The following is an 18,948-nucleotide window of genomic DNA, read 5'->3' on the forward strand; positions in this document are numbered from 1 at the left end:
TTGGTCGCGGAATTGCCCGTTTGCTGGACATTGAGTTGGACGTTCCCCCAGCCCCAGCCCATAGCTCCATTGCCCCGGCCACTGTCTCTGCCCTGTCACGAGTGGTGCCACCGGGACCTACTAGGGATAAGTTATGTAAATACCCCAAATACTCCAAGGACTTGCGGGATTGGGAATTGAGCGATGAGGGGTCTGATGGGGAGATACCATATTCAAATGTTATACCTGTGCCTAACCCTGTGCTGTTTTCTCCTGCAGCTAGAGGGAGGGCCCGTGGGTCCCACACTCCAGTAGAGGCTGGGCCTACCAGCAACGTGGTTCATAAGATGAACCCTACCAGGTACTTTAATGCCAAAGGGAGGAGAGATTGCTCGGGATCTACTGATGCGGGTACGTCCGGTGTATCATCTCAGGTAGAGTCAGAGGTAGAACGCACTAGTCATTCCACAGAGTACGAGCACCATGACAAGTGGTGGGCACCCCTATTCACCGGATACCACGAGGGGAAGGACCGTACGCGGTTCCTATTAATTAAGAATAATATTGTTGATCATTGGTGGGCGGCTGGTTCTTTCACTCAACAAGAGGTGGAGGATGAATTAGATCATAGGTACCGGGAGATAGAGCAGAAACTTGTTGTACCCCGAGGCCCCAGTAACTTATATGATGAAGTAGCTCCCGGAAGAGTCTGTGTTTTGGGTACTGCCAAGCAGGGCGGGTAACAGAAAGCTCACCAAACTGAGTAGAACTGACAGGGCCATAGGGCTAGATACCGGCAGTCCCACGGATATGAATACCCTTATGTGCCTGAGCCTATCATGAGGGAAATTTAAGAGGACCGAGACAGTTGGCTTAGGGAGGCAGCCCAGGAATATCTTCGGACCAAGTTTGGTCAAGGGGGTTACCATAATGAAGACAAGATAAGTGAATTGGTCCGCATATGGAGCATAGGTAGATGTATCTACATGCATGGTGTAAGCTATCGGCCAGAGCATGGGTCGGTCCAATCTTTCGCTGTGACGATCACGGATCATAATGGCAGGAGAGTGAGGAAGCCGGATCCCAAACATTATCACTAGGCTCTCCACGTTGGGAGTAACTGGTACTCAGTTGTCTAATACTACTACCTCCTAAAATGTTATGATAGAATGTGTAACCTGTGTTTGTTCCCCAGGTTGTTTACTGCAGGATGGTACTGCCAAAGCTAGGTCCAAGTGGGGACCATTGGATTCAACCATAGGGAGAGTGTAGCCCCCTGTAAACAGCATGGGCTATAACATCTTCCTACTACTGGGGTAAGTCCTGTTAATGACAGGCCCCAGTAGTAATCATGGGTTTCCCCCCTTGTAAGCCCTGACTGATTGATAGATACAAGCCTGACTCTGCTGTAAGCCTGATGCAGAGGGGAGGTTCTGTTGATGTCATGAGGGGCAGGGCTGACCAAACTTAGTTGCAGTTCCTGTTTGCTCCCTGTTCTGTTAGTGTTGGAGTGTCTACCTGGACAGTCAGACGGTGAGAGCTAGATCCTAGGTTCCAGAGGAGTAGGGCCTAGTGAGTTATAGGTGGACCAGTGCCCCTCACCCTGCTTAGGGGGTGAGGGAAGAGCTAGCCCCACCCTGAGCGCCCTGGGCTGAGGGTGGAGGCAGGGAGCAAAGACCCCCTTCAGACCATCCTGAGGAGAACTATTTGGAGGGAAGGAGAGGAGAAGGAGACAGATCCTGTACACTGTGAAGGAAGTGTTTTGCTGTGTACTATTGCTGCTGTGTGCTGCTCTAATAAGCTGTGAGTACAATAAAGACCCTGTGGCTTTTACCAAAGACTGTGTGATTGGAGCATTCATCCCTGGACCAGGGCGGTTCTTCTATACGGGTCCTCTCCCATATCCCTGGGAGCTTTAGAAGATGGAGGCGCTGCACCACCACTAAGATACCATGGAGGCCAATACCCCAGAAGCCTGGTCCTGGTCTCCCCCCATAACACCGCGGGAAGCTCAGGCCCTCCTGTTCCACGCAGATATGCACCACCACTATGCATGTAATCTGCCCTCACGCACCCTAGACACCACAGATGAGTCTGGGGGGGGGGGGGGGACAAGGGTTGCATATGCAAAAACGTCCATTGTACATCTCATTAGCATAGGCTTAACGCCATGGAGAGAAAGGGGCAGAGTATTGGTATCTTTAGCACATTAATCTGTGGTCATTTTTGTGTGTGTGTAAATTATGTGACTGTTCATAACTCACTATGGCTGTTTTTAAATGATTATCAATCAATGGCTGTAAAAGTAGCATGTGAAAGATTTAATCTTAAGGCAAATATCCCTGCTTGATTTCTTCATATATTTATACTGACCTGAAATAGGGGTTCCCTGGAGCTGGTCAGATCTGTTTTACCATCAAGAACAGTTGATATACGCTCCCAATGTCATAGCGCCTTCAGGAGAAAAATAATTTATGTTCATATGCCCCCACTCTTAAGTTCCTGTGACCACAATATTACCCTTTTATTCTAATATCACAACAGTGCCTCCTCTATGCTCATTCCTTGGACCCCAGTTACTCGATCTCATCTCATTCCTGTCCTCCTTGCCATGTACCATATCTCACCCTTTGACTGTGATTTCCTGGGGGAGAAGCAGGATAGCTGGGTTGATCTCATACTCTGTATTGTGCTGCCAATGATCACAGTGCAGCCTTTTCTCCCAGTCTCCTGATTTACTCCAGGAGACTGAGGTACACATACATTTGGTCAGAGTGCCTACCAACCCCTATAGAACGTATTTTGATTTAGGGCTAGAGGTTTTTGCTTCTTTCAGTCACCCTTAGCAAAGTAAAGTACGATACCAAATGTAGCCACCTATTACATTTGGGCATTCCCTCCCTTTGTAGCTATTGCAGCAAATGGTGGGAATGGTTTAGGTTGCATTGGTAAAAATAGTCCAGTCTCCCATTCTATAGCACTGAGTTGAGTTCTGTTAGTCCATTGTTCAGTTCTCAGTTCTGTTTTGTTATGTTCTAGTTCCTAGTTTTAGCAATATAAATACTTACAAGGTAAACCAAGCGACAGAAGCATCTAGAGATGTGTGTTAATCTGGAAAAGTGGTGAAAAGACTACCAGAGCATCAAGAGGATTGTCAACATGCATCCTGTGAGTACTTGTGAATCCTAAGAGATGTCTCCTTATCTCAACTGAAGAGGTTCGCCCTAGTCCAAACCTTGAAAAAGTCTTCTATGGGGTAGCCCTTCTAACCTCCTTAAGAAAAGTTCAGGGGAGGCCTGGGATTCACCTGCTGGGTAAAGTTAAAGCTGCATTAATATATCATTGTTACCCTTAAACTTTCTAATTTTTTCTTTACAATAGTCCCTGGTTCCCAATTTTCCATCCTTCTCTGCTTTCTGCCTACCTCTAAGAACATGTAACCATTCACCAGCTCCCCTGAGATAAGACTTCAACAACTAGCTGACTGCTGCAAAGTGGCCAGTGTCACCTCACCTGGTGGGGCTACATACATTTATTGCATTGAATTGACTATTTAGGCATAATTTAATATATGAATGTTATTTCTATTTAAGGTGGATAATGATGAAGATGGATATTTGAATTGTCTGCAGGTCCTAATGGGTTTGAAAGAAATAGTTCCATCCAATGTCTTAAGTGATGCTGAAGAGCTCTATGTATATAGGGTAAGTAAAACAGCATAACAAAAATGTGTGGTTAGTTTATTTTCTTTTATTCTTTCATGTATATAAAATAAAAAGAACACACAAAAATACAGTTATCGCTCAGTACCAGAAACAAACAATCAAATATAAGGCTCCAGGTGCGTAGGGAGGAGATAAAGCAAAAACACAAATGGCGAACAGAATCACCCAGGTCCCTATTGGCACGCACTCATGATGCACAAGTATAATTAACAAGGATGCACCACATTATATATATGGAATGATTTGTTGTGAGGCTAAGATTATTACAATACAGCTACTAAGCCGATTGATTTCACTACCAACGTTCCACCTGATACACCTCCCCTCAGGGGATCATTTTTTAACTCACCTGTACATACTTACACTTGCTGCGGCGTGACTATCTGTCAACATTAAAGTTTTGTTATTTTCTGTTTTTAAACAGACTGTCTGTCTGCTATTGTTGATATACCCTCATTGGGGTAGTGGGAATTTTGGTTGAAATTAATGGATTTGCATCCTTGTTAATTATACTTGTGCATCATGAGTGCGTGCCAATAGGGACCTGGGTGATTCTGTTCACCATTTGTGTTTTTGCTATAAAAAAAAAGGGCTGAAGTCTCACTAAACAAATCAAAATGCAGTAGTTAGTTTCAAAATTAGGGTTTTACGGTACTAGTGTGAAAGTATTAAAAGCTGAAGTTCTTGGGTTTACACACATGTACCTGTATATTATTTTGTGCCATGCTTGACATACCCCATGATCTAAAGGGTAATGTTCACTCAAAGGTAGTTACATTTTTCAACTATTTTATTTTTATTTAATTTAGTTTACTTAAACTAGATTTAGCCTCGCATCTTATTTCACTTAAAGCGCTGAATAGCTTTCCTAAGATATTTCTGCCATTTATATTTTCATGATAACTTCAATATCAGAGTCACAGCCTCAGCTAGCAGATACAGGGAAACAGGGTGAAATGAAGGTTCACATCAAGTGGTGAGAAGAGAAATTGTAAGAGTAATGTGTGTCCCGTTCTTGTTGGCTGGTTGAACAGATTCATTTTAACCTGCTGTCATACCATGAATCAACTACTCCCTCCACTTTTTACCATTATCTGTAGCCAACTGACCCACAACCACATTTGAGGTGGCCCGCATGATCCTATGGGGATCAACCTCTTCTGTTGCAGGCCCATGCCGGAAATCAAGCCCAAATTCTGTGAGGATGGAGCACCCCTCCACAGCAGGATCAAATGTTGCAGGGGTCTCGTGGCAGAGGCGGAAGTTGGGCCTGACTTCTGGCCAGGCCCAACTTCTGGTGTGGGCAGGTGCGCGGGTCGAAGTGAGAAGAGGCTGATCCCCGTATGATCAGGTAGAAACTCTAGTCCCCGGGAAAGTCATCGGTGGTCCTGCACACACCACACAGACTGCTGTTGTCCCAGTTGCTGCACTTCTACTGCACCCCTACAGCAGCCATGGGGAGGACAGTGGCCACCAGAATTTTGTTTGCCCATTTATTGGCCCACCTGCGAAAAAGGTTGGCCACCCCTGATGCATACAAATACTTTTGATGTAACCATAAAGGCCACTGCTTTTTCCCCAACTACCTGAACTTCCCTAAATAATGTTCCTCAATACATATTCTCTCTCTCCTCTCTCCCCTCTCTCCCCTCTCTCTCCTCTCTCTCCTCTCTCTCCTCTCTTTCTCTCATCCTCCCGCCCGGGCCCTAACAATGTTGATCATCACAGTGACAAGCAAAGGATTTTTAGGCAAATGTTTGTTTTTATTTCATTGTAATGTGATTTTTTAGGTTTCCCATTCATTGTCAGTGTGGCTTACCACAGACACAGTGGCTTTATTGTGAAATGCTTGTATTTATTTAATTGTGATATGTTTTATATTGTGGATTTTTTTTAGCTTGCCCATTCATTGCCATAGTGGCAATCCATGCCCATATTGGAGGCATGGTTTACCACTGTGGCACTCAATGGGTGTGGGACATGGGGGTAGTTGCCCTGGGGAGGGTGGCTAGGCCTCCCAGGTGGTTAGCAAGGGGGATGGTTACTATAATACTATAATTACTATAGCAGTTACTAACTGATAAGTTGATTAAGGGGTTAGTGGTCAGGAATTTGTTTTTTATTGTAATGAAAAAACAAAAATAAACTGTGGCGCTACTATCTAACTTTTAAATATATATGGATACAGTGCAGTGACTAAACCATAAAATATTGAAATAAACCACAATACCACAGTGAATAAGTGATAAGATAATAAAATTATATCATAACCGTGTGGTTGATAAAGGCGTCTGCTGCTATAAACATTAGGGGTGGCTCAGCACCCCACACACTCTAAGAAATGGAAACAAAAAGAAAACAGCGCACAACGCCAAATAGTGAAGCAAGTATAAATATATATTATAATAATAAAGGGGTAATAAATCTGCGTACATCAAGTTGATAAAATATGTGCATTTAGTGTATATCACACTAGTTTATCACTCCGCAGCTGTAAGCAGGAAGGTCTGGTACTTGGCTTTCTCTGCATGCGCGATCACGCCGCATGCGCGCGCACCCGCAATGGAAACCCCCTTGAGAGTGACGTCCTGCCGGAGAGGAGTGAGGGAAGGATCCCATGCCCCAGAACCACCACGGAGGCTCCTGCAGAGAAAGCCAAGTACCAGACCTTCCTGCTTACAGCTGCGGAGTGGTAAACTAGTGTGATATACACTAAATGCACATATTTTATCAACTTGATGTACGCAGATTTATTACCCCTTTATTATTATAATATATATTTATACTTGCTTCACTATTTGGCGTTGTGCGCTGTTTTCTTTTTGTTTCCATTTTTATTGTAATGTTGCTGCCCACGGAGGACACAGAGGACATGGAGGACTGAACTTGATGGACGAACGTCTTTTTTCAACCTCATCTACTATGTAACTATGTGTAGCCCCGGTGCCCTCCGTCTCCCAGAGACCCCCTTCCTTTAGGTCAGCGAGGTCGCGGGTGCCGCAGGAGGCAGCGACGGACCCGCCGGCTGTTCCCAAATGTGGGGGCCGGTGCAGGAAGCGAGCCGAGGTGTAGGAGGATCGTCGGCGTACCCGGATAGCGGGGGCCGCCATTGCGGGTGCGCGCGCATGCGGCGTGATCGCGCATCCGAGGTACAGGCTAGGAGGTTGTGGCAGCCCTTAGGGAGTTGTGCATGCGCAGTAGGATCGTGCACGCGGCCCCAATACAGAAAAAGCCTCCACGGGACTACAACTCCCATGAGGCTTAGAGAGGCAAGCATCAGGTGCCTCAAGGTGGCCAATGAGAGACCAGGATTCCCACACAGGCAGATAGAGACATTTTGCGGGCTTAGAGCAATTGCAGTTGGAGCTGGGAGCAGGAAGGGGAAGGAAGGGTGTAGAGAGGAAGTGGCTCCTACACCAGGTAAAGTCCCCCAGGTCCCAGACAGGCCCCAACTCCCCACCAGGTTAGTGGGTAAGTAATGAGGGATGGCCCCTAGGTTAGGGACTCTGCCCTTAGGGAGTGGGTAAAGGTTGTAGTTGCCCCAGGATGGTGTTTAGCCTTGCGAGAGGGTAGCGCAAGGGGTTAACCCCTTCATTACCTTAGCAGCTGTAACTACTAAGGTAATGAAGGGGTTAACTTTGGCTGCCACCCTCCTGCAAGGCCTAAACACCCATCCTGGGGCAACTACAAGCAACTACAAGCTTCACCCACTCCATGTACCAACAACAAAGCAGTGCCTGCTATTTAACCCTTTCGCTACCTTAGCGGTTAGCCGCTAAGGTAATGAAACTGGCTGCAATTTTATGTTTACTGCATAGGATTGAATTCAAGGGAGCTCCAGAGCTGAAATAGGTGGGTCAGCTCTGAAGGCCCCTGGAAATCCGGGGACCTGCTAGGACCCCCGGGCACTCCCGGTGTCAATCCTATAAAGTCAACATAAAAGAAACTCATTGTTATGCATATTACAATTCATTCAGTGCCAAACTTTAGCTGTCAAGAAAAGATTGCAAATTTTTATAGTACTATATGCATATCGGAGTTTAGTGAATAGCAGTTTCTGGCAAAAAATAAGATTTGGGGTATTTTTCAGCTTATTGCACAACTTGTTATAGCCAAAGTTTTATAGTACTATAAAAAAGCCATTTTAGTGCAATATTGCCCTGTTATCAGAGCTTTGTGAATAGCTACGCATACAATATTGCACTAAAAGGGCACTTATAGTGCTACAATGCACTTATTGAAGTTTAGTTAATAAGCCCCTATGTGTGCTGCAAATAGTTTTTTAGGTCGTTCTTTAATTCCCAATTTATATCAGCAACATGGTTTTAGAACGGTAGTATGTACTGTATTATGCTGCATAATAATAAGACATTCTACATTAATGGTCTATATTAATGGTCAGAGTGCCATGACAGTAGTAGCACCGTGCATGATTTCACAAATTGGAAGCCTGTAATTGTCGCAAAGCTCTTTTGACCTTATTTTTAGAAACGCTCATACAGTTTACTCTAAACAAAAAAGGAAACAGCCGTTAAAAAATAAAAAAATACGAACATAAAAAGTTAAAACGTAAATGTAGCTTTGTATAAGAGAAACTAGTAGTACTCCTGGTTTACAAAAAAAACACACACACACAAAAATTAGTAGTATTCCATACCCTCTTTTACCACCTACATCTGATTCTGATCATATGTCCTTTATCATTGTTTTACTAACTATAGGCATATTTATACTAATAATAAAAAACTAAAAGGATTCTTAGGAATCTAGTATTGACACCTTCTGCATTGCTATTGTTGCCATGTTGTGACCCTTCTGTAAATAGCATCAACAATTTGCTACCCCTCTCATGAACATGCGGATGAGCCAGGCATCACTAGGTACAGCCTTGCTTTTTGACCTGGGAAGGAAATTCACCTGCTTCGGAGTTTAAGTATATACAGTATCATTTTCAATAATTTTTTGGAGAGCAAAAACATGCCTAACGCTGTCTCTTTGGATTTGAAAATGGAGGTGCTCACTTTTATGCTACCAACAAATCAGATTTTGTTACCTTCCAAGCACAAGGGAGTCTGTAATTATCTTTATAGGTCCCCTGTGCAGTGAATGTGTTCATTGGTTAAAAATATTGCAGTAGCATTCGTACAGGCACAGCCACTATTTTTCATCTATTTATACTCCTCCTTAGGTACATGGTGGCAAAGAGCCAAGAGCGCCCAATGTGTGCTAAATAGGCATGTAAAGCAATCCCTGTGGTATCTTAATTCTTAATTATCCTGTTATGGCAAAGGCTGAATGCTATTCAGACATCAAACAGATATCATATTACAGTAAGTTGGTTTAATTCTAGTATACCAAGACATGAACCAGTTGGGAGGCAATAGCACTAAGGCATTGGAACAACTTTGTGTTTCATAGTCCAGTATTCATATTTCCATTATAACAGAGCAATTCAGTAATGCTTGCCATTGTTGTTTAATTTCATTGACTCTATCAGACCCATTTTGTCCATCTGTCAACGCTATTGTATTCCATTCCTCAATAAGACTAAAAGAGAGTGTACTACCCTATAGGGTTTGACCTTATTTCATGAATGTCCTTCCTGTAAAATAATAACAATAATAATGAATCAGTAAAGTCCTTTATTGCTTGCATTATTGTGTGTTTGCTTTGTCTGTGGTTTCTTTTCTTATGAAATGCAAAACCACAAAGGTAGTACAGCATTTTTTTTCTAGCTTGTACGTGTGCCTCCAATAAACATTCCTTTTATTCACTGGTACCATGATTTTGTTTTTGTACATGAAAAAAACAAGTTAAACAAAGTTTTCAAAGAGAAAGATAGAAAAGGACTAGAGTACATAGGATAGAATACACATATTTGTCTACATAAAAATCACCTGAACATAATAGTTTTAAAGGAACACTTTGTTGTTGTAGAAGCCTGAAGAGGAGAACCAGAGTTCTGTGGGGTTGTATTCAATACTTGAAACACAAAGCAATTGGCTGGAAAAAAAAAAAGATTTTGTTTGTGAAACAAAGCTTTGTAGGTCACAACCATAAGTTTTTCCATAGAATAGATGCATTCAGAGCAAGGAATATGAAAGGACCTATAATTAAACTTAACATAATACTAGTTCTAATAGTATTTTAAGGTACCTTGAACAAAGTTGACGTGAAAGTTCTTAATAGACTTTCATGCAAGAAGACAATTGATTGTAATGAAAGCTGGAATAGTGGGAAAGTGAGGAGGTGGGAGATTAAGGTATGTTCTTTAGCTTTTAAAACCTAATTTTGACAGTGGTTATAAGCAAACATAAAGGGCTTAAGTGGCACAAAACCTTCCATCTCTGAAGGTTTTGAAAACATTGCTGATTTACATGTTATTAATTGCAAGTTTAGACTTGCCATATATCAGATCTGTCAGATTACAACTATGCATTTACTGCAGACTTGCTGTCTTGATCATAGTTTGATCATAGTTTAATCATTAGGCTAAACATCTTCATTTGTCTTTCAATTGAATCGAGTAAAAAAAAACTCTGGGGTCATGCAGAACTGAAAATTAAGAGAGAATTGGAGAGCTAAAACTAACCATTAGTTTTTGTAGCTGTCCATTTTTCATCACTTATTGTACCTTTATGCTTTGTTGTTTGTCTCTTTTCGCCGCTAGTTTAATTTTATTCTTTATCTGTTTTGCTTTAGAAATGTATTTTGGGTGTTGAACAAGTAAAAGAATTTGGCCTGTTGTAGCTTAGCCTTGTCACTAGTTGAAATAGTCACTCTAAACCTAATTTAAAACAAGTATCAAAATAAATATCATATGAAGAATAATGTTGTAAATGAGAATTGAGCATTGTTGCTAAATGAATATTGTATTAAAGATACTTCAAATCTACACTATGTAATACAGTATCCCCATCACACACACAATGTGTTAGAAAATGACATAGAATGTATCTAGAAGAAAAAAGTTTAGTCTTGTTTTATCAGATGGAAACAAATTTTATTAAAAAACACAATGTAGCAAAATATGACACATGAGATATGTGACGGTGAAAAAACAGGAGCTAACACTATTAGGGACCACTTAAAATAAAATGATAATAAATAAATAACTCAATACTGAACATCCGATTGGCGAAACGCGTTGAGTGGTAGCCGCCCAGAGGAGGAGAGACGAGGTGCTAGTGACTATCAATCCAAAAGCCGAAACCGGAAGTGACGCGACACCCCAGAGAGTCACCGGGAAGCAGAGAGCTGACCGCAGAGACGTCCTACCATCTGATCGATCGCTGAACAGAGGCGGAGGGTGAGCCAGGCACAAAGCGACTCTCCTATATCACATTTGGTGATTCATGTGTGTTTTAACGTTTTTATTACATCCTCATCTCGCTGTGATTGGAGAATAACATCACTCCAAAGCCTGAAGTTTTTCCTGCTATCCAAGCTGTCTCTTGTTGCCCGTTTTTCACTAAAATCCTGTGAGTAGGCTGCACATAGGAGCCAAGAATTCTACAGACTTTATTTACTTTATTTAATTGTCTGCACTTAGATTGTTGTGTTTTGTCTTGTTTCCCTTTATGCTCCCCCTGGACTGCAAATACATCAGCAAAATATGACACACACATTTTGTCATGTTTAATGTTGAGCATGCTACAAAAAAAACCTGTTACCAGGGCAGTCAATACAAGATCTTTTTTGACTATGACAAATGTGAAAACTGGGGCCCCCATATGATATAATCACATTTGGTCTACTTTGCCCTGTCATGTATCTTTGTTTGTTACTCTCTACCTCTCCTGTCTTTCTCTCTTACACCCTTTATGTCATTCAATCTTTGCCTCTTCTGTGTCTTTTCTCCCTTCCTCTCTTGTATTTTTCTTCTTTCTCCTTCATGTATTTCTCTCCCCCCCCCCAGCATGTCTCCCTCTCCTCCTCCCCTCAACATGTCTTTCTCTCTCCTCCCCCTAGCACGCCTTTCTCTCTATCTACCCCATGTCTCTCTCACCTGTCCCCAAGCATCTTTTTCTCTCCTTCCCCCAGCATATATTCGTCTCCCCCCAGCATGTGTTTATCTACTCCCAGCATGTCTCTCTCCCCTTCCCCCGGCATTTATTTTTCTCCCCTCCACCCCCAGCATGTCTTTCTCCCTCCCAGCATGTCTTTCTCCCCCCCCCAGCATGTCTTTCTCCCCCCAGCATGTCTTTCTCCCCCCCCAGCATGTCTTTCTCCCCCCCCCAGCATGTCTTTCTCCCCCCAGCATGTCTTTCTCCCCCCCAGCATGTCTTTCTCCCCCCCCAGCATGTCTTTCTCCCCCCCAGCATGTCTTTCTCCCCCCAAGCATGTCTTTCTCTCCCCCCCAGCATGTCTTTCTCCCCCCCCCAGCATGTCTTTCTCCACCCCAGCATGTCTTTCTCCCCCCATCATGTCTTTCTCCCCCCAGCATGTCTTTCTCCCCCCCCCAGCAAGTCTTTCTCCCCCCCAGCATGTCTTTCTCCCTCCCAGCATGTCTTTCTCTCCCCCCCCCAACATATTTTTCTCCCCCCAGCATGTCTTTCTCCCCCCCCAGCATGTCTTTCTCCCCCCCAGCATGTCTTTCTCCCCGCCCAGCATGTCTTTCTCCCCCCCAGCATGTCTTTCTCCCCCCCCCAGCATGTCTTTCTCCCCCCAGCATGTCTTTCTCACTCTCACTCCTCTCCCCCCCAGCATGTCTTTCTCACTCTCACTCCTCTCCAACCCAGCATGTCTTTCTCACTCTCACTCCTCTCCACCCCAGCATGTTTTTCTCACTCTCACTACTCTCACCTCAGCATGTCGTTCTCACTCTCACTCCTCTCCACCTCAACTTGTCTTTCTCACTCTCACTACTCTCACCCCAGCATGTCTTTCTCACTCTCACTCCTCTCCAACCCAGCATGTCTTTCTCACTCTCACTCCTCTCCACCCAGCATGTCTTTCTCACTCTCACTCCTCTCCACCCAGCATGTTTTTCTCACTCTCACTCCTCTCCACCCCAGCATGTCCTTCTCACTCTCACTCCTCTCCACCCCAGCATGTTTTTCTCACTCTCACTACTCTCACCCCAGCATGTCTTTCTCACTCTCACTCCTCTCCACCCCAGCATGTCTTTCTCACTCTCACTATTCTCACCCCAGCATGTCTTTCTCACTCTCACTCCTCTCCACCCCAGCATGTCTTTCTTACTGTCACTCCTCTCCACCCCAGCATGTCTTTCTCACTCTCCCTCCTCTCCAACCCAGCATGTCTTTCTCACTCTCCCTCCTCTCCACCCCAGAATGTCTTTCTCACTCTCACTCCTCTCCACCCCAGCATGTCTTTCTCACTCTCCCTCCTCTCCACCCCAGCATGTCTTTCTCACTCTCCCTCCTCTCCACCCCAGCATGTCCTTCTCACTCTCACTCCTCTCCACCCCAGCATGTCTTTCTCACTCTCACTCCTCTCCACCTCAACTTGTCTTTCTCACTCTCACTCCTCTCCACCCCAGAATGTCTTTCTCACTCTCCTTCTCTCCACCCCAGCATGTCTTTCTCAGTCTCACTACTCTCCACCCCAGAATGTTTTTCTCACTCTCCCTCCTCTCGACCCCAGCATGTCTTTCTCACTCTCCCTCCTCTCCACCCCAGCATGTTTTTCTCCCTCCTCTCCACCCCAGCATGTCTTTCTCACTCTCCCTCCTCTCCACCCTAGCATGTTTTTCTCACTCTCACTCCTCTCCACCCCAGCATGTTTTTCTCCCTCCTCTCCACCCCAGCGTGTCTTTCTCACTCTCACTCCTCTCCACCCCTGCATGTCTTTCTCACTCTCACTCCTCTCCACCCCAGCATGTCTTTCTCACTCTCACTCCTCTTCACCCCAGCATGTCTTTCTCACTCTCACTCCTCTCCACCCCAGCATGTTTTTCGCACTCTCCCTCCTCTCCACCCCAGCATGTCTTTCTCACTCTCCCTCCTCTCCACCCCAGCATGTCTTTCTCACTCTCAGTCCTCTCCACCCCAGCATGTCCTTCTCACTCTCACTCCTCTCCAAACCAGCATGTCTTTCTCACTCTCACTCCTCTCCACCCCAGCATGTCCTTCTCACTCTCACTCCTCTCCACCCCAGCATGTCTTTCTCACTCTCACTCCTCTCCACCCCAGCATGTCCTTCTCACTCTCCCTCCTCTCCACCCCAGCATGTCTTTCTCACTCTCACTCCTCTCCACCCCAGCATGTCCTTCTCACTCTCACTCCTCTCCAAACCAGCATGTCTTTCTCCCTCTCACTCCTCTCCACCCAGCATGTCTTTCTCACTCTCACTCCTCTCCACCCCAGCATGTTTTTCGCACTCTCCCTCCTCTCCACCCCAGCATGTCTTTCTCCCTCTCCCTCCTCTCCACCCCAGCATGTCTTTCTCTCTCCTCTTCCCCGGAATGTCTTTCTCTCTCTTTTTCCTGAGCATATCTTTCTCCCTCCTCTCCACCCCAGTATGTCTCTCTCTCTCCTTTCCCCCAGCATCTTTATCTCTTCTTACACCCTTCATATTCTTTTTATCTGTTCTCCCCTCGTGCATTTATCTTATTTCCTCCCCATCTCTCTTTTCTCACATGCTTTCATTCTACAGGTAGTTTTACTCAATCAGAAATGAATCCAGATACCATAATAGAGAGCAAAAACAAATATATAAATATTTAGAATAAGGTGAATGTCTCTCAAGAAGTGTAACCATGCTACCAAGTAATCAGGAAAATAAACATGGAGGGGAGACAGCACACTAAAACATTCATAGACTTGTTTCATGTTTCTTAGTGCATGTAAAGAAAATTCACCAGAAGACTTCCATCATGATAACTAATTGCCTTTATTAGCCAGGAATCAGGCAAACACCCCCCACAAAAATGATGTTTCAGGCCTTCATGTGCAAGTATTGCTACTTTTTTGCAGCCTACAGTTTGCCAACAGGAGGAGGGAGCTGCGGACGGCACAGCACCGCAGGCCTTGTCACCCCAAGGTGTGTGGACAGGAACCAGATCTGAAACAGACAAGGGAGATGGGCATAGACACTGCACACACAGGAGCTACAGGAAAGCTATGCAGAGCAAGGAAAGAGAGGACAGACTGGGGTTATAAAGGAGGGAGGACAAATAGCAGGAAGGGGTGGAGCAGGGGTTTGTCTGGGAGCTTGCAGGGATTGATGTGTGAGAGCAGGGGAGGAGACAGGGAAGTAATCTAGGGTAATAGCCTGAAACCTCCGGGGGGCGGAGCCAGTACCTGTGGAGGGTTGGTAAGTAGAGCGGGTGCGCGCGCCTTCTGTAACACAGTCACGCACGTGCGGCGCGCGTGCGGCGCGCGAGTACCAGAGCGTGGGAGAAGCAACGCGGAGGAGGTGCTCGACTGGAGTGGAGGAACCAGGTTAGGGAGACGGAGGTACGCCGAGGGGCGTGAGTCCCCTGACGGGAGACCAGGGAACGCGCGCACAGTGAGGGGACCGCGCATGCACGCAGACCGCGCCGCGAGGGGATGAGGCAGAGATCGGGAAGGCAAGGAAACGGAAGTGTTAGCCGGATGAACCAAGGTGACGGGGACACGCTGGGAAGAGCGAGTCCCCCGATCCGTTACACATAGTGACTAATGATGTCACTATTAGATATATAAAATGGGGATGGAAGATTACAGACCAGATTTTCATGGACATATAGTGAGGGGGATCTTATCATACGATTATTTTCTTTAAGGGTAAGCACTTGATGTCTTGTGTTCTACTTAGGGAAAGTATCCCAGTGTAAGGGCAATATACTGTAGATATGTTCTTGAACTGGTCACCTTAATACAGGTTCTCATTAAGGAGACCTAGAGGAGTAGCTGGGGAATTACTTTGGGTAGGTCCCTTAGTTCTGTTCCCAGTGATAGGGTGGAAAGCTAAGGAGATAGATTGTTCCTACTCATATCACTCATGGTTGAGGAATACATGTTCATATGCATCTAATCTGCAACAAGAAGCTGCCCTCAAATCCTGGATGTTCTCCGAAGTTTTCAAAGATCACCATGATGGAAGATGGAGAGGACGAAGGATCGAAGGATGAAGGATCTCCATAGCCACGTACTTGAGGAGGCACAAGAAAAGAGACACGATCATTAGCGTGTTGTGAGTCTGGCCATGACCGCTACAAATGGTGCCCTGGCTGCCACCCGTCATAATAAAAAATAAATATTTGTCTCTCTAATTTATTGTTATCTTAATATTTCTCTTTCTATCTCTCTCCCTACTCTCACCACACAGTCCCACAAACCCTCTCATTTCCCTCACCAGAAAGTGTGTGACAAACAGGCAGGCAGTGGGAATGGCAAAATAAATGCTTTCGGTTTTGGACTCCATGTAATCCGTGGAACGGATTCTGGTGGATTCCACAGAAACCACGGATTTAAGAGGCTGAAATCCGCCTCTGGATTTCATTGCGTGGATCAGATTGCACCACTAAAACCGAGAAAAATCTCAAGAATGGATTTTGACAGGTTCGCACATTTCTATTCCCAAATACTACCGGGACTAATTTAGACTAAATTTTGGAACTGAACAGAAGGATAAAGAGAAGTTCCCTATATGCCGCACAAGAAAACACCTGTACCTGTATTAAAACTTACTATTTATTAATAAACAATTAAAATATATTTATTGCAGCAGTAGTGTGAACCAAAAAATTAAAAAGTAAATTAAAAACGGAGAGGTTAGCTGTATGCCTAATTCAGACTAACAATGTAGATAGAAACCACTATTGTAAGTATGAGTGTCCCACAACTAAATAATTATACTAGAAGTGGTAGTGGTTCTGTTACAATTTTAAAGTCCTTAGAACACTACTCCCAAATATTAAGGGATGTAACCTAAAATGATGTATAGATTCAAAATGAGTGTGGTTAAGCCTGGTAGAATGTAGATCAAATATATATACACATTTGTGCCAGGCCGTCAGGTTCAAGATTGAATGAGCCTGTGGGTCTGTTATGATAAGCTTCAGCAGCTGTCGCAAGATCACAAAGTATGTGTCTTGTACTTAGAACCATACACCAGATAAGGAGTAGTCAGAGTGTTGTGCTTCCTATTGAAGTCTCCGAAACACTCTGAAAGGAGGTTAGGCAGCAGACCTCTCCGATATAGCCAGCGAACTAGGTGGTAACGCTTAGCTTGCCCTACATATGTTTCACCTGTAGTGGCTTCATCGGGGGCAAAGACAGAGTGATTCCCTTACTTATTTATACACTTTATTGTTACCCTATTGGTTAATTGATTACAGACTATGATAGGTCCTCAGAATGTGTAAATCCCACCTACCCTTCTGAAATGAGAGAGGAAGGCTACGATTGGCTGTGTCAGGTCACGTGGCCAGTCATCCCTCTGTAGGTTATAATTAAACTCGCACTATGTTGGCAAAGTCAATTTGAAAAAGAGCTGTCATGGCATATTAGCATGGGACAACAGTGTTTCTCAACGTTGGTTTGTTTATAGATGCTGCCCGTGACGCCCTAAGGTTATTAATGCGAGATCGCGCCGCGTCATGGATGCGCGACATCCCCATCTCCAGTGTTTAAGCATGATCAAAGATTCTCCCCTTGTTTATGTAATGCGCATGGTTGCCCTGACTACCCGCGATGCTCTATCCTCATTGGTTAGAAGTTCCGTCGCGTCATCAGTGAGCGACGTTGTTTTCATGTGGGTGGTTGCCGTAGCTACCCGTGATGCTCTGTCCTGATTAGTCAGAAGTTCCGTCGCGTCATCAAAGGGGCGGTATTCCTCTACAAGCAGTGGAAGAAGACATCCCTGCGATCGATTGGCAGTGTGGGCAAGTGTATTCATTAGAGAATTGCAGGCTACTGGTATGTAGCCCCACAGATTGGTAATGTGGCATACATGGGTGACACATATTCTTTTGATGTTGCTTCATGTTGCCTATACTCCCTGGACGGTAAGTGTATCCTATTTGAGGAGGAGGGCAACTAGTCTGCACTTGTATATAGTATATACTTGTATTTAATGTTTTCGATTACAATTACTAATAAAATTACAAGAAGCAAATGTGTGTTTCTACTTGATCATTTGTGGGATGTAGCATCAATTAAATGACCGAATAAACTATTTCTCAACCTAAATTTTGGAACTACTAACCCAAGACAACGACTTACAATCTACGTGAGTATACAAACTTCTAATACCTAGCTTGGTTTGGCTTAACAATTTTCTTTTTTATTACTAACAACCTTCTTTATCTATTTTTAGCTCTTGCTTTTACATATGGATAATATGCTCCTATAGTATCGTGGGTATTGGTGCGCTATCCCATTGATTTGTATATAGGCAAGGCTGCAGACCTGTCTGACGTGAATGTGCTCACAAGTGGTGTTTTTATTTGCTTGATAAATATATATATATATATATATATATTTGTACTGATGAAGCACGTTGTACGTGCGAAACGTGTTGAGAATTGTTACGCAACTCATTACACTGTCACGTATGTAGCCTGTTGGTGTTTGTCAGCAGATAACAGTGTTGGTGGCATTGTATGTTTTTGGTGTTACTTTGTACTATTTCATATAATTTTTGATACTTATCCCTGGTGTGTTTGTCTGATTTTCTTTTCATATTTATTTATATATACTAGTCAGTGGGACTGAGGCACACCAATACCGCCTGTCAATTAATGGGTTTACTGGTAATATCATGAAAAATCGTGGAATATTAAAGTAATGTATAACAGGCATAGCAATATCATAGTTACATAGTAATATCAAATTAGTTAATTTATTGGTCACACTTTTTGGCTCATTGGAATCTTCACAACGACAATAAACAGTGTGTACAAACATCCTTGTATGTATATTAGACACGTTAGCGTTATCATTAAGGTTTGAGCCTCACTTGATGCTATTGTTTTTCTGTCCTCCATCATGGTTACATTCTATTTCTTCAGTATATGAAGACACTTTCCTCTGTTCCGTCATCTCATGACCATATTTTTCACTACCTTGGCACCCAGGAAAAAAATAGCACCACACCAATTGAAAGTAACAGGAAAATGTAAGAAAACAAATGTATATGACCTCCTTGGTTCATTTGTAGGTAGCATGGGAGAGTATGAATAGAGAAAATTTGTCACGAGATTTACAATAAATTATTATAAGTGTGTGTGTATATATATATGTATATATATATGTATATATATATATATATATATATATATATATATAGATAT

General features: G+C 43.9%; 1 protein-coding gene across 1 annotated transcript in view; it reads left to right on the forward strand.

The window, feature by feature from the left end:
- Positions 1–18,948, forward strand: part of C5H12orf42 (chromosome 5 C12orf42 homolog) — a 456,508-nt gene that overhangs the window by 379,064 nt on the left and 58,496 nt on the right. The window contains exon 13 of the mRNA XM_075599098.1: positions 3,573–3,683. Within this exon, the coding sequence (XP_075455213.1) occupies positions 3,573–3,683 (111 nt within the window). The remainder of the gene's footprint in view (positions 1–3,572; positions 3,684–18,948) is intronic.

Source organism: Ascaphus truei, chromosome 5 (assembly GCF_040206685.1).
Source record: "Ascaphus truei isolate aAscTru1 chromosome 5, aAscTru1.hap1, whole genome shotgun sequence".
In the NCBI taxonomy this organism is placed as follows: Eukaryota; Metazoa; Chordata; class Amphibia; order Anura; family Ascaphidae; genus Ascaphus; species Ascaphus truei.